The sequence below is a fragment of the Solea solea genome, chromosome 8 (genome assembly GCF_958295425.1).
Source record: "Solea solea chromosome 8, fSolSol10.1, whole genome shotgun sequence".
NCBI classification, from domain to species: domain Eukaryota; kingdom Metazoa; phylum Chordata; class Actinopteri; order Pleuronectiformes; family Soleidae; genus Solea; species Solea solea.
In genome coordinates, this window is record NC_081141.1 from 17,206,730 (window position 1) to 17,223,096 (window position 16,367).

At 42.2% G+C, this 16,367-nt stretch overlaps 1 protein-coding gene across 1 annotated transcript in view; it reads left to right on the forward strand.

The window, feature by feature from the left end:
- The window catches only part of ptch1 (patched 1), a 48,762-nt gene that overhangs the window by 6,611 nt on the left and 25,784 nt on the right, over positions 1-16,367 (forward strand). The window contains exons 3-10 of the mRNA XM_058635627.1: positions 8,814-9,003; positions 9,357-9,426; positions 9,696-9,787; positions 11,466-11,667; positions 11,797-11,918; positions 14,088-14,235; positions 15,380-15,511; positions 15,631-15,786. Coding sequence (XP_058491610.1) covers positions 8,814-9,003; positions 9,357-9,426; positions 9,696-9,787; positions 11,466-11,667; positions 11,797-11,918; positions 14,088-14,235; positions 15,380-15,511; positions 15,631-15,786 — 1,112 coding nt within the window. The remainder of the gene's footprint in view (positions 1-8,813; positions 9,004-9,356; positions 9,427-9,695; positions 9,788-11,465; positions 11,668-11,796; positions 11,919-14,087; positions 14,236-15,379; positions 15,512-15,630; positions 15,787-16,367) is intronic.

Sequence of the window (16,367 nt, forward strand, 5' to 3'; positions counted from 1 at the left end):
GTTTTGTTGTTTTGCTGGTAATGGCAGTGGAGAAGGGAGCGGTATAATGTTAAGTGCATGCGGAAGAAGTCTTGACATCCTTTCTTGTGGATGAAGATGAGGAGGAGGAAGAGGAGGAGTGCCCCGAATGTGGTGTCTCCACTGAGAGGATTGTGGCTTGCATGATTGAATTATCCAGCTTTTGATGTGTATGGGAGCTCTGATACACGCATGAATGCACATGTGTGCATACACACACGCACGCACGCACACACGCACATAGACACATACACTTGCACACACATTTGCAGATGCAGAAAGGCTTCGGAATCTTGGTTCTGTGAATGAGTAGGTGGTTGATGCGAGCTGAGGTGGCGGCTATTTTGATGGGCCTCTCTCATGGTTTTTGCTTTTCTTTATTTGTTCTCCTCCTTCTCTTTCTTCTCCTCTTTCTTTCTCTCCCTTTACTCTTCCTGCTTAATCTTCAACCACTTTTATTCCCCAAGTAATCAAAACACACAAATGCACCCAAACCCCAGTACATAGTTTTGCACAGAATACACGTCTGACTACGCTTGTCTTTATCTGCCTCTTTCTCTTTCATTTATGTCGGTCACACAAACACTTCTTACATTATCCAAACTGGACTCCCTTAAAATGCGTTTATCAGTTCACCACAAACGGGATTAACTCTCTGAGGAAGGAATAACATTCCAGCGTGTTGTATTAAACTTTATGAGTGGATGAAAAGTGTACGCTAGTTGGTGAGGGATTTAATGTGGGGAAACATAGTGCCTCTGGTACTGTACACAGACTTACAGCGCTGTTTTCCCAAGCTATCGCTGGCTCATTTGAAAGCAGTTTTATGTACATTAGCTTTAAGTATAAGAGTTAGATTTAGATTTACCTGTCAAAAGTGCATGTGAAAAAAACGATTTTCCCCATTCCCCATTAACTGTGCTGCGTGTGTGTCCGTTGTGCGTGCTCATGGCAAACGCACTCCCATTCACAAACAACATCCTGAGATGCCTCCAAGTTCTCTGTTTACATTTTGCATTCTTTCAGGCGCTCTTATTCAAAAACCAGAGCCCTGCGAATGACCAACCACAGGAGACTGTGGAGAGAGTTACCCCCACACACACACACCTCCCTCTCTCCGTCTCACTCACTGTCTCTCTTACTCTCTTTTCCTCTCTGCCAGAGAGGTCTCTCTCTTTCCCCGAGCCTTCTCTCCCCTCCCAACTCCCCTCCGCCACTACTACCCCCCCCCCCATTCCTGGCTGGAGAGAGAGTGGCCTCAGAATGCCAGATGTATTACAGAGTGAGGCACAGCAATGTAAACACTCAGCCCTGCCATGAGAGCAGGGTGGTCTGGCCTCCCTCCTTCTCTTCCCTTTCCTCCCCCCTTCGTCTTCCCCTTTCCTCTCTTCCCTCCCTCCCTCACAGTGCTGATTGCCAGAGGGGTGGAGAAAGTACAAAACAGCAGAGGGTGTGTGTGTGTGTGTGTGTGTGTCTGGGGGGGGAGACCAGAGTGAGGAAAGGAGCAGGAGTATAGTAGCGGTAGTGTGTTTGTGTTTTGGCTGCAGTGCTTACCCTCACACCGGCAGATAGATTGGGGTGAGGATTGATGCTTTTCAGACTAAAACATGGAGAATTCCTCGTGTAAACACACCATAAACATTTCTGAACTGTGTACGTGTCGTTTGAGGTTATTTATCCCCTCTGGGTTACGTGCGTAGCAGTATAGATCATTGCAATTCCTACAGCACAACGTCATAGAATCTGGAAGGAGCAGCAATTACACCAGTACCACACATGCACATGCAACGCAAGGAGGCGTAAAGATACAGAGATATGAAACACTTCCTTTTGCAGATGATTGAGTGTTTTAAAGGTTCAGATTGAGTCAGTATGTGTCAAAGTGAACTAGTCTCCCCAATCTGAGACCGCCCTAGGAGTCTAGTTTAAGCATTAGGACAAGGGAAACACTTGTGACCTGACACCAGGCTGCTGTGTTATTATATGCTGTAGGGCCTGGTGTGTATAACTTTTTTTCTGTCACTGTCTTCCTGATATTATTCATTTACACCCAACATCTTAGTCCACAGTTTAAAGGTGGTATTGTGTGTCAAATGTTAATTCTGATAGTAATCAACAGCCTCTGTTCCACTTGGAGTATTTTAGACATTCTTTTAACGGTTACTTTCTTAATTTTTGGCTGAAGCATACACGAAAAAGCTCCAACAAAAACATGAGCAAACACAAGCCCGCAGGCAGACAAAAGCCCGTTTTCCTCCAAGTAGTACAGTTTTATCCAAACCGGTATGTTGTGTTTTTATTTGCAACTGGATAGTCAAACGTTGGACACCAAAATAACCGATCTGACTTCTAACCCCCTTCTGTTGGCTTAGCCAGAGGTGGTGTTAGACACACCACAGTCCGTTGATTGGTTGACAGGAATTTGTGACTGCAGTGCAACAATGAAAATGGAATAAGTATAAACGCATCCTCTGACACAGAGTTTGAGCCTGGTTACATCATATATTCAATCATATATTGTACTTGCAATGCCTCATAAATGATCTTTTGTTGCACTTAGTGGGTGAACTTAGCTCCATTGTGTAAAATTTAGGAGGGTTTATTAGTACCTACACCCATCTGTCGTCTCACCATTAGATGTCACTAATTCTTACACATGGGACCTTGTTGTTTGCATGATATGTAGCTGTTATCCAACATATTGACTGTAGTAACCTTATGTGGTGTCATTGCGCTGCCTCAAATTGTCAAAGATATCCATGTAATATTGCATTAAGCAGTTTATACTCATAGTAATATATATATGGGTGATGTCATTTTATAGGAAATGACAGAGATGGCTGTTTGAGATTGGCTTGCAGAGGCTCATGTCACAGCCTGTTATGGCTGGGCTGTGGACTAATCACAGGGCAGTAAATGCAGCAGGAAGGAGGGTTCATCTGGTTATAATCTGACATTTGAGCTGGATTTAATGAAGGAGTTTTAACAAAACATTTAGCTTTTTATTTTTTTGCTGAACAAAAGGGAAGTACTATCTAGTTTGATTTTACACCACTGACAGTGCTGTACTTACAACTTTCACACGTTCTCTTGGTCACCTTTTACAATTAATACATCACTGGCCTGACACCTTTGGTTTTTTTATAGGACCACTGCACTCAATCTAGCACATGCTACAAAAAAGAGGTTCAGCGTTTTCTTCTACTGCTCTGTGAATCCATTGGCATTGAAATAGGATTTTTTTTTTGTTGGGGGTGGGGGTGGGGGTTGAGTAGGACCTGAATGAAGGCAGCAACGTGGAAGAATCTGCCCATTGAGGAGTGTGTGAATGTACACCTCGGGCCCAGGGGAAGCTGCATTGGGAGCCAGCCGACTGCTAAATACACCCATTTTAGGGGCTGTAGGGACCGGACAGGTGATTAGCATAATCAGGGGTGAGGGGAGCCATACATATGGTAATGCTGGAGTTGGAGGGTGAGGGTTGGTGGTATGGGTGTGAGGTTCGTAATGGACGGGTGGGGGAGCAGGGGTCACATTTGTGTCAGGGGTCAGGGTGCTACAAGCAACTACAGCTCCACAATCAGCTACAGAGTAATCAGTCTCTATGTCTTTGGCGCTCTTTTCTGTAATTCTCTTGCTTTTTCCCTCTTCGTCCGTGATTGACCGCTATCCACCTTGCTTGTTTTACCCTCCTCTTTGAAAGCTGAATGGAAGGAGAGAAAGGGAGAGTGAAGGGGGCTCAACAAGGGTCAGAGAGGGTCTCGGCTCTCAGTGAGGCCTTTCATCACACGAATACAGCTGTGGGCACACCTGCATTGCAGAGCCCATACTGTACATAACCACTTCCACATCTTAGTAGTTTTGCCACTTCTGCTACAACAAAGAAAATGAAATACATCACGGGTCAAAATGTGGAATCAAGGTTCGCCTGTGATAGGTGAAAGTTTTAGTCTTTAAAACAAAACATATTCCGGGGGTGATGAATTCCTGCAGTACTTTCATCATAATGTTTTGTCACACATTGTATTGTTTTGATCACATAATTGCAGTATTTTTCAATTTGATTTGGATATATCACTTGGTCATAATGCGATTCAATTATTTTGTGATTAATTGTGCAGTCTTAGTGGATGTGTATTGCAATGTCACACATTTGCTCTTTTACTGATGCAGTCCTGTGAGTAATAGAAAGACCTGAGATGTTATCTTGATTTCAGGACAGGCTGATCATATTACACAACGGTCAAATAAATCCAAGTCATCGGACAATTTCAGTGAACTCAAGCTGATTGTTTCTTCTAAAAATGTTCAATTTCTTTTTTATTTGCTGTTTTAAAGCATTTTGGATCCAATAGTTTGATGCGATACACTCAGTACATCACAACTTGGTTCACGGCTGGTTGCCAGACATATGGTGACATTTAGTTTTCAGCGGATTTATCGAAACACAGTTTTACAGGACATTTGTATGAAATAAAGATGGAGGAAGGGATGGAATCAGAGTGACGGCAGAAGAGCAACAGAGGGAGGTGGCAACAGGTGGTTTCTTTCCAGTGATCAGAGCTCTGTCAGGTGATTGGTGGCATCTGAGACGTCATGTGGGCAAAATAAAGGAAGGTAACTGTGCCATGCTTAACTCTACATGAAAAGACAGAGCTAAAACAAGGTCCAATATAAATGATGAATGATGCAACTGCAGTCTGAAACTAAAACAAATCCATGTGTAATATAGTAGTAACTTAAATAAGTACAAGCAGTCGTGTCAAAGTTTCCGCACTATTGGATTTTCTATTTAAATAAATATGTATACTCTGATGCTGATGAGTCGTGGCATACAAGAAAAACTTACCCTGATCAATATCCGTAGTCCCAGAGTATGATTTTATGTGAAACCCCTTATTTATTTACTTATTTAGCTTCTTTTTCCTAAGATAATGTCATAAAGCTGCTTTTAGTCATGCTCTGAAGTCCAGACATTTATCAGAAATTATCCAAAGTGCCTGTTGCAAATTTTGACAAATGTCTCTCTGGATATTTCCCATAACTCTGAGTCAAATTTCCAGAAAATGAGTGAATAAAATTTACGAATGCTTGACCCAGTTGCCAAGCTTTCACCTGAATGTTCTGGAAATCCTTGTGCTGATGGGAATACAACTGACCCAGACCATCTCCTGCTGCTCATAATGTGAATGGCAATCTTGGAAAAAGTCAGGACCACATGCACGTGTTCTTCATTCTTCTCAAGGTAGAGGAGCCACAGGCTGCAGGAATCTGCTGTAAACTTGGTGGCAGGGAGATGACCTGGTTTTGGGGGGCTTCCTCCTCTCCACAGGGGTCCCAGCTGAGAGGGGGCCTAATCCAGCTAATCCTTTGTCTGCACGCACACACACACAAACACAAACACACTCACGGATGTCTCAAACTACATGCACGTTCGTGCAGATACATCAGTGATCCCTTTAGCATTTTGTAATAAAGTCATATATCAGACCGCTGTTATTGTTGGAGACATTCTTAAGGGCTTTAAACAGATTCTAGATCTGTGGAAAGGAGGGAAATGTCATTTTAATTTCTATACCCAAGTTTCTTGTAGGAGGTGTAATGTTTGTATGTACAGTATGAGCAAGGTGTGTGTGTTTTTGCACTGTTTTTAACCGTTGTTTGCCACTGTTGGGTCGGTATTTTACTTGAAAGATGCTTCCGTTGTCAGGTGTAAGAGATGTGCAGGGGGGGGGCGGCGCTGTGCTGTGGTGTGGTAGCGCGTTGTACGGATAAGAGTAAAAGTTGGACGCGGGGAGTGGGGGTGGGTTGGCTTTGACAGAGAGGCCGGGCTGATTGCCATCATGATCTGGCCAATCACAGAGAAGAGCTGAATAGACCAAAGGGAGAGAAAATGAGAGTATGAAAGGGGAGGGGGGAGTTGAGAATTGAAAGGAGGGAGAGGGGTGATGTCAGTTTCTTAGAAACCTACTTTCTCTCCCTTCGCCCCCACCGCCTCCTGTTCCCCTACTTTGAGAATAGGGGGACCAGGGGTTAATGTTATGCAACATGCTGAATACCCACACTGAGGGCTCCAATACAGTGACACACACTGGCCTTCATCTTCTTTTCCCCCCTACTCCTTCTTCTTCTTCTTCAACTACTTCTTTTCCTTTTTTAAATTATTCATCAATCAGTTGTGAAGCTTTCTCATGCATGAAAACACACGTATACATATACAGCACAGACATGGGTGGCAGTGCAGGTATATGATGAGTCAGAATAGATGAGAAATGGTCTACTTGAAAAGTATTTTCTTGATTTACTTACTTATCATTTGGTTTGTCAATGTGGGGTAGCGAAATAATCACAACAAACATATTCCCAAGATTTCCAACACTTGATATTAATGTAGACTGAGTGAGTGTAACAGTACTTTTTAAAATACCTTCTTAGAATAAAACTTTTTTTGTCATCTGTGACATCATAGGACAACCAGGAAACGCCTAATACTAACAAGTTCAAAGGGGGGCACAGCCGAAGTGGACACACTTGATTCAATAAATCAATTCTTTGCTAGCGCTTGTATACCGGGACAAGGACGGTGGTCCAATTTAACGGTTTAGCTTGACTTAACTGAGCATGAAAATGTACTGACTGAGAACCTGATCTGAGCTGGGAAATGTTTTAAAGTCAGTGACACGTTGTTTTAGGTCACGGCAGCTGAGCCCGGAGCAGGACACCTTCAAGATAACAACATATGCCAGGGTCAACCAGTTTTCTGAGGGGAAGGGAATATGGGAAGATGTATCATTGAAGAAACACAGCTGTGTGTACACACACACACACACACACACATAAACACTTGCACACATGCTTGCATGTACGCCAGTGTGTACACACACACATATACTCACACATATTTTCTTGGTCCAGCTGGGGTGTTAATTTCGCCCCAAGGCTGTGTGAGTGTTGACCCCAAAACGCTGTAACCTCATGAAGTGTGGAATTCTCTGAGCCTGACGCTGTAATGTGCTGTTTCCTGTAGAGGGAGAGTGCATTCCTTCGACTTGTCCAATTCCTGGCTGCTTGCTGTAAACTTGAGGTCTTTGGGTGGCAGTCTTCTGAGCATGACCCTCCCATCGTTTTCGCAATCAGACCTCTCTTCTTCTCCTCAGAAACAGACTGAGCATGGCTGCACCTCTCTCTCTACACCTGTGTTCCCTTTTCCCTGTTGGCATTGTGATTAAACTAAACTTCGGGCTCGTCTTGCTTTCGAGCGTTGAGTACACCAGACAAGTTGACTTGTCAGTGCACTGTCAATGTGCGTCGGTTCTAAATCAGTTCCATGCGTGCTCTTTTGAAGGGAGGGCTGGTGTAATGTAGCTGTGTAGCTGGCCTAGCCATGGAAAGCATGTCGCTCCAGTTAACCCAGGCCTGCTATTAATGATGAGTATTATAAACATGCCTTCAGACAGGATCAGATGGTTATGCTGTTTGGGTCCAGAAAAAAAGAAATCAAGTGTGTTTTCCTAATGCCCCAAGACATGGCCCCCTCCCTCCCTGTTCCATTGGTCTGTCTGGGTGGTCCAGTCCAACAGAACAGGCATGCTTATGTTCAACTTTAATGCCATTACAATGGGCTGAAAATATACAATCTATGCCTGCTGTTGCATGAATTGAACAGGACTTTTAAATTGGATTACGGCATAATAAAATGTTACAGATTTTTCACACTGTTATCCTTATCACTTGGCCGTTTTTATGTTTTCTGTGTGTGTGTGCATGCATGATCAAGTGCAACAGGGTAGACTATAATTTGTTTGTGCTGTCACTGATTATAGCACGGGTCAAATACTTGACTCAGACAGAGATTTGCGGTTTTGGAGGATGCACACATAGAAATATGTGTAATATACACAAATTGCAGTGTCTGAAACGGGCAAAATAAAGCATGTATGTATAGAATTTGATTTCAAATTTGTGACTAATTAAGTTGATATTAATTGTACTGAAAATTGGGGGGGGGGGGGTTGAGAGAGAAGGAGAGCTTGCCTTGGCTGTACTGAGGTGAAGCAGAGCAGCTAAAGGACCTGAAAGAGTGCTTTTGTAGCACAGGCTAGCAGAGAGCTTAGAGTGCACGCACAGGGCTTAGTCCCACCACGACGCTGAGAGCAAAGCCGGGAAGAAAACTCTCCCTTCTCTTGCACTCTCCCTCTCGCTTAATCAAACACATACACATGCAGTTGATGTGGTCTGGTGCTGCCGACTTGTTAGCAAATTTGAGCAGAAGCGTTGGGCTGCTTTTGTGAAATGTGGCTTTGTTGAAGTGATGTTGCTTTTCTGGATTCTAAATAGTTTGGATGTAAAAAAAAATAAAATAAAAAACAAGTAGCAAACACAGTAACACTGCATATGAAAGTATTGCATGTATTTGTTGTAAAGATTGATAGAAGAATGACACCTCCTGCTGCTTCTGTGCTGTCTTTACATCAGCCACAATGCAAATAACTTTCCCTGTGTTGTATTTCTGAAGTTTTTTTTAAATTTTACTTTAATCCTTAGATGATGGGATTTGGGACATGTATTTATAAACTGTTACCTAAGATATCTCTTAACTATTTTAGGAATTAACTTTTATTGTTTATGGCATGTTGTGGTAGTTATTTGCTGTGGAAACAACATATGGGTGAATTGGGAGTTTAGATTAAAAGTGAATCATGTCATGGATGTACTACACTAGTCCATTGTATGTACAAGATTAATATGTTGAAATATATGCACAAGATTAAACTCTGTCACTCCTCTTTGTGCAGTTGGCGGGCGTGTGAACCAGGAACTGAGGTACACACGGCAGAAGATGGGCGAGGAGGCCATGTTTAATCCTCAGCTGATGATCCAGACACCGCGGGAGGAGGGTGCCAGTGTACTAACAGTTGATGCGCTCCTGCAGCACCTGGAGTCAGCTCTCCGAGCCAGTAGAGTTCATGTTTACCTTTATAACAGGTGACATGCTTTGGATTCTTGTTGCATTTAAGCAGTGCCTTTTCCTTCTCTGTATAATTTAAGTCACACTCACAAATCACGAATTCACTCGAAGTCACAAATTCACCTGTGAGGCTCATCTTGAGATAAATATATTACACTGCATTATATTAATCAGCCTTCTTCTCATTCACTGTTGGCAGTATAGCTACAATTTAACAACATACCTGTATGTCTGAGTATGACTAGCCGTAAGCGCTAATGATGACACACGATTGAGTACCACCTTTTTTATCATTATTTAATCAGTGTAGTTTGAGGTCACCGAGGCATTTGTGCATGACTAATCAGAAACTCTGTTTTTTTCTTTTCAGACAATGGAAATTAGAACATTTATGCTACAAATCAGGAGAATTAGTGACCGAAATGAATTATGTGAACGAGGTAAGATTTAAAAGATAAAATGTGATCATTTTAAGTTTTATGCTGGACTCACACATACACATTGCCCATTAATCTCTTCTCTCTGAAAGAGAAGCATTTCAGTTGACCCATCCATCATGTACATGTGTGAGTCCAGCATGAGGTTCTGAAAAGTGAAACAAATCAATCCTTCTCTGCCTTTTTTTTACCCTTATTCATTCGTATTTCTTGATTTGTGTATGTTTGTGTGCGCGCACGCTGACGCATGTGCGTTTGTTTTATCCAATTAGATCATAGAAAGGCTACATCCCTGCCTCATCATCACCCCTTTGGACTGTTTCTGGGAAGGAGCCAAGCTCCAATCTGGAATGGCCTATCTCCCGTAAGTTGGCAAAACTCCTTTCATACTAGACAGAGTCTGTGTTTTATTATGCCTCAGCAGCAGCACAACATGCGAACATAGCAAATTGCCCACTTGATTAATCTCTTCTTAAGCACGATCAAGGGAAGTGATCAAAAGCTTTAAAAATAGAAACAAATCCTAATCAGGCACACTTGGAGCTTTCCTCGCTGTAAAGCTTGTTGGTAAACTGATTAAAAATGATGTTGGGGGACAAAAGGATCTTGAACACTAAGTTCCTTAGTGCTGGTTATGGACTAAATGTTTATTTTAACTGTATATGTTCAGATTGATTTCTCAACAGAGGGAGTGAGAAACAGGAGAGCTGAAGCTCGAGAACTTGTTTTTGCTTTGTCAAAAGAGGTTGCCCAAACATGCTCAATCCTTCCAAATAGACACCAGCGAGGAACAAGTGTGTGTGCCCCTGTGTGTGTGTGTGTGTGTGTGTCCCCAAACCCGTCCCCTCTGAAGGTTCTATTGTCATGGTTGCTGGCATGCGTATCGCTGGTGATAGTTTCTCTCCAGCCCTGGGCCTCACATCATTGTCTGGACCCTCTGTTGCTAATGGCCTGCTGCTACAGTAATATTCATCAGACCTGTACCCCTATGTGTGTGTGTGTGTGTGTGTGTGTGTGCACGCACACAGAGTGTGTGCCACTACGATCATTGCATGTGTGTTTCTTTCCGAAGTGTAACAGTGTATCAGTCGGAGTCCCTGTCATTACAGTACATTAAAGTGCGGTGCCCGTTGGTCTCAGATGGTAAATAAGGTTTTTTACTATGTTCTGGTTGGGAGGCTTGGAATAATAACCCAAGCCTGGTTAAGCACATACAATGTCGTCTGAATGACAGAGAGACAGAGAAAGAAAGAGAGAGAGAGGTCCAGAGAAAGAGAGATTGGAATGTGCGAGGCAGAGAGAGACAAGGACTGGTTAGCACTGGGCTATTGCATGATGGGAATTGGTCTCCATTTATTGTTTTTTTTGTCACCTAGCAAGAAAGAGATTATTTTCTGCTCCCAGAAAAGGAACACATTATGTTGTTTCTTTGCTCTCTGTGTGTTAGCTGAGTCTCCAATTAAACAAGTGTCCTACAGGATTTAAGCTGCTGTGCATAATTTTTTTTTTCAAAAACACTTTTTATCTTATTTCTTGAAGTCTTCTTCACGTCATGACAGCGTCCAATAAACAACGTTTTCTGGGGGGAAAATCTTAAAGTTGGATTTTATAACTAAATTAGCCTGACTAGGACAAACTGAAAGTGATCAGAAACACAATGGAATTGAGCTTGTTAGATTAAGTCAGAGTTGCAACTAACGATTATTTTTATGATCGATTAATCTGTCGATTATTTTGTTCCATAAAATATCAGAAAACTTTAAAACATGTTGATCGGTGTTCGTCAAACCTGGAAATGATGATGTTCTCAAATGTCTTGTTTTGTCCACAAACCAAAATGATTAACTTTGAATGATTTCTTTGTTATCCAGAGCAAAGAAATGAAGAAAATATTCACATTTAAGAAGCTTAAACAATCGGAAATCTTGTTTTAATCAGGAAAAAAGCTTCAAAACGATTATCAAAATAGTTAATCTAGTAGTTTCTAGATTAAGTAAAGCATGATGCAGCCATAATCAAACATCATTTCTGTCACTTTGCAGAGGTAAAGGCCCCCTTCAGTGGACTAACTTTGACCCCAAGGACTTCCTTGAGGACTTGGGGCAAAGGCAAAATTACCCTGTGGAAGCCTTTGTGGACATGTTGGAAAAGGCAGACGTTGGGCATGGCTACATGGATAGACCCTGTCTGAACCCTACTGACCCTGACTGCCCTCTCACCGCACCAAATAAGAACTCCACTAAGGTAGGCACTCGTGTGGGTTCGAGCTCTTGCCTCGGCGTATGTATGTATACATGTATGTTTTTTGTAACGGAACGGAATTTGTCATGCTGCTGACAGTTATTATCTTCCATTTTGTTTTTGTTGCACCAGCCGTTTGATGTGGCGCGGACCCTGAGTGGCGGCTGCCATGGTCTGTCCAGGAAGTACATGCACTGGCAGGAGGAACTGATCGTAGGAGGGACCACCAAGAACGGCAGTGGACCCCTACTCAGGTAACATACCCACACTTACGTATACTCAGCCCCATAAACACTGCCATGATCACTGCAGCGTTTTTCTTCTGAAAAAAGTGTGTGTTTGTGTGTGTGTGTTTGTTCTTTTATGGTCTCCGCAACTGCACATGCATGCTTGTGCGCTGTGTGCTATAAATCTTGCAGTCATTAGCGGATTCCAGTGAAATCTTAGAGCTCCAGCTGTTCCTGCTCAGCTCTGACTGCTCTGCTTGGACAGTGCCCACTCACACATGTACACACATGTACAGTGTATACACAGAGTTATCTATTGCCTGGCCAGTTTGTCCAAATATACAGTGACTTGACGTACATGGTTTTAATTCCAACACAAGCACCGAGATAAAGCTTACAGATTATACGGTATCGCAGTCGACATGTAATATATACAGTTTTTATGTGCCTGCCCCCCCTCATAACAGAACAGTACACGTATATACAGTCAGTTACTGCATTATACGTAGTTTTCATGTGAAAATAAAAAAAATATATACTCGTCAGTAGGTAATCATGTACTTCCTTTAAAGCTAGAGTAGACAGGATCACTGGAAAACACTTTTTTGTTTGTGGCTGTTTTCTTTTCTTTTTTTTATTTAGGTTTCATTGCAGTGTGGGAAGTTGTAGCTGTGGGGAGAGACTTGTATTCAGATTAGGTGTAGTAGAACAGTCAATAGGAGCACCCACTCAGTGGGTCAAAGCCTCCCATGAAGTGTAGTTGTGAGGCTGTAAACGAAGCTTAGAAGAGGTGGAAGTATCTCTTCTCTCGTATCACTACAATATGCTGAAAGGTTTCTATGAACTAATTGATGAATTATGTCAAATGATCCTGTCTACTGTAACTTCAAGGGGGAAGCAATAATGTTAAATAACTGCCGTTCATAAAGAACATGCACATTCATTTACATAAATCCACTCACACACACAGCGACACACACACACACTGGTAATAGAGTACAGTGGGGTGCGTTGTTAGTTTTGCGGTTGTGTTTTTTTTTCCTGGCAAGGTTGGGTCATTAGGGTGTCTGCATGCATGCCTGCCTGCCTGTCTGTGTGTATGTGCCTGCCTGTGTGTGTGTGTGTGTGTGTGTGTGTGTGTGTGTGTGTGTGTGTGTGTGTGTGTGTGTGTGTGTGTGTGTGTCCATTGGGCTGTTAGAGCTGGCACAACATTTTTTACATCTTGTTTACTAACTGCCACCATTAACGTGGTTATCGCAATATTACATTCATTAAGAGAATGGCCAACTAAGGCCTGCTCTTTTCGCACGTTAAATTTAATGATAGGAAAAGTTGCACACTGACTCCATTCCTGTGTAAGTTGCCCTACTGCCCAGAGTTGTTAATGACAAATCAGTGCTTCATTAATTTGCTAATACACACCCACTAAAACTGTGTATTCCTCACTTCAATAAACACCATGACCCTCAGAAAAATAATGTCAGAACAGGATCAAGAACCTTACTGTTTGTAATTAAATTTTCTTACTGTGTCTGTCAAATCCAGCCAGTGTTTCTTCATTTATCGGATATTAATCTTGTCATGAGTAGGAAAGTGTGAGATCCATATATGCAGCATATTTGCAATATATACAGCACTAAATGGTTAGGGATTTTATTTTTTGTTGTTGTAAAAATTGGTCAATTTGAAAAGGAAAAAGTTCAAATTTACTTTCGACATTTTGCAGGGCAGTATGTGCTAAAAGCAGTATGTTTCATGGCTTTGGGCATCTGTGTTCCTGGTGCCACATTCAGATGGAACAATATTATGCCTAAGCAGCAGGTGGCCTTAACACACCAATGTTTGTGATGACTTTTATCCAATGTGCTCCAGATGTTGCGGTTTTGCTGTATTTCATCCCCCTCTCTCCTTCCCATACTGGTTAAATTAGAAGTCTCTCTGTTCAGGGACCTCTGGTTTAGAAATTAAATTAATTTGAGGTTCTGGCCTTTTGCGATCTTGAATCCCTGGTGTTACTCCTCCTTCTTCTCTGCTTCTCCTATCTCCCTGTTGGTCTGGTGTTTCATATGTACCCTCCTGATTAACCGTGATGTTGTCAGTATGGCTTACACCTCAGTGACATGCCGTCCTTTTTTAATCCTGTCTGTCTTTTCCTCCACCTCTCTCTGCCATCCTCCCTCCATCCCGTCTTTCCAGTGCCCAGGCCTTACAGACCATGTTCCAGCTGATGACTCCCAAGCAGATGTTTGAGCACTTTCGTGGCTATGAAGAGGTTTCCCACATCAACTGGAATGAAGAAAAGGCTGCAGCTATACTGGAAGCCTGGCAGAGGAAATACTCTGAGGTGAGGGCCAAAATCGCTCTGAAATAAGAAAGAGAGACAGGGAGACTCAGGGGAAAAAAGGGCAAGGAAAGAGAAAGGGAAAAAGAAATCTACTCTAAATCCTCTACAACCACACAGTAAATCACTGGCCGGATACAGGTGAACATGAAAAAGGCCTCATCCAAAGCCTGGGCCCCTGATAGATACTAGAACCACTGTTGGTGTGTGGTAAAAGGCTAAAGCTTCTCTCTTGCTTCTCAGTAGAGAGGAGCAATAGAGCAACAGGGAGAGCATGTCTGGAATACATTAAGGGAGTGCTGGATAGCGCTCTTTCTCTCACTCTTTCTCTCTCTCTCTCCCGCTCACATACAAACGCACATGCATTCGCACTCCAGAGTTCACACACAATTGCTTTCCCAGCTGTGGCCCCGTTGGTGGCTCAAGTGTGACATCATCTGGTCTTTGTTTTGAGGGCCCCAACCCCTGTTTGACATGGTGTGACCTTGTGTGTGTGTGTGTGTGCAACATTAATCATGGGGCCCAGGAGTCATTGATAGAAAAGAGGTGTTATCATGTATTCAAATACATTGTTTTTTTCAATGGCTACAGTAGTGAACAAATAAAAGATCATGTCTGCTTGAGTGTGTTGAGAGTGTGCGTGTGTTGTGTGAAAGATTGGGCTCGTCTGCAAAAAATGGCTTGTGTATTGGTATGTTATTGACATGTGTGCAAGTTCACGCGTGTGTGTCTGTGTGTGTGTGAGTTTTCTGATGTGTGTCAGCCAGCATTGTTCCCCACTGAGCAGTTCAAAGACATCTGTCTACCCTGAGATTGTTAGAGAGGGAGAAGACAGGTCCCAGTATTGTGTAGATTCTGACAACTGATGAACACAAACAAATGAATTACGTAATCTACCGAAAATCTGACGATTCACACATTGTTTATTATAAATGAACAGAATTTTCAAAAGTGCATCGATAGTCAATAAACCTGACTTTTCACAGAGCCAATACTGCACTGTGGCAGAGTAGTGTGCATTTTTGTGGGATGTACTGTATTTTATTTAGTTATGACTAATCTCTTCATCCTTGTGATTTAATTGCACTTCAAATCGTTTTTGTTTTTTTGTTGTTTGTTTTTTAATGGCTTGCATGTGTCTCTGTAGGCGGTGCTGCTAAGTGTGGCAGCAAATTCTTCCCAGAAGGTCTTGTCTTTCACCACAACCACTCTGGAAGATATTCTCAAGTCTTTCTCGGACATCAGTGTCATCCGTGTGGCCAGTGGATACCTGCTGATGGTGAGAACATAGTCATTGAATTCAATTTCACAAATGTACATACAAGCTAGGATTGAAGAAGTCAGAAATGGGATATAGTCATCAAACTCATTTCACATTTGCTTGACATGTGTGTCCAGCTGGCCTATGCGTGTCTGACCATGCTGCGGTGGGACTGCGCTAAGTCTCAGGGAGCTGTGGGGTTGGCGGGTGTCCTGCTGGTGACACTGTCTGTGGCAGCAGGTCTGGGCCTCTGCTCTCTCCTAGGAATCTCTTTCAATGCGGCAACCACACAGGTAATTCACCAGCTCATACATGTTAAGTGTTTGTCTGAACACTAAACTAACATTAGTAGAAGAACTTTGCCTCAATAATTTAAATTAGAAGCTGAACAGAATCTCGCTGGATCTACTTTGATCTTTGATGCTAAGAACCAAAAACCATAGTATGATGCCCAAACCTAATGGCTCATTGATATTAATTGGGTGAAATAATTAATGTAAGGTGGTTGCAACTAACAATTATTTTTGATAGGGTGATTAGTTGTTTGGAGGTTCCCAAACCTCAAAATGAGAATGTCCAGTGTCTTGTTTTAACCAGAAACCAACCAAGAAGCTGAATTATGTTGAGAATGTAATTGTATTAATGTATTAATTGAGACAGTATTATATTGCTACAATAAGATAATATGTTTATCAGTGAATAACCTTTAAATCAAGGTCAAATATTTTCTCTTTGCTGTGACTGTTTTATTAGTAGAATTAGAAGAATTGTATGTGGTCAATTGTGTTATTTGGTTATATAATTAACTGTGTCTAACATAAAAGTATCTCTATCTCGGTTTCTTATCTGTCTCAGTGCCATCTTTTGACAACCC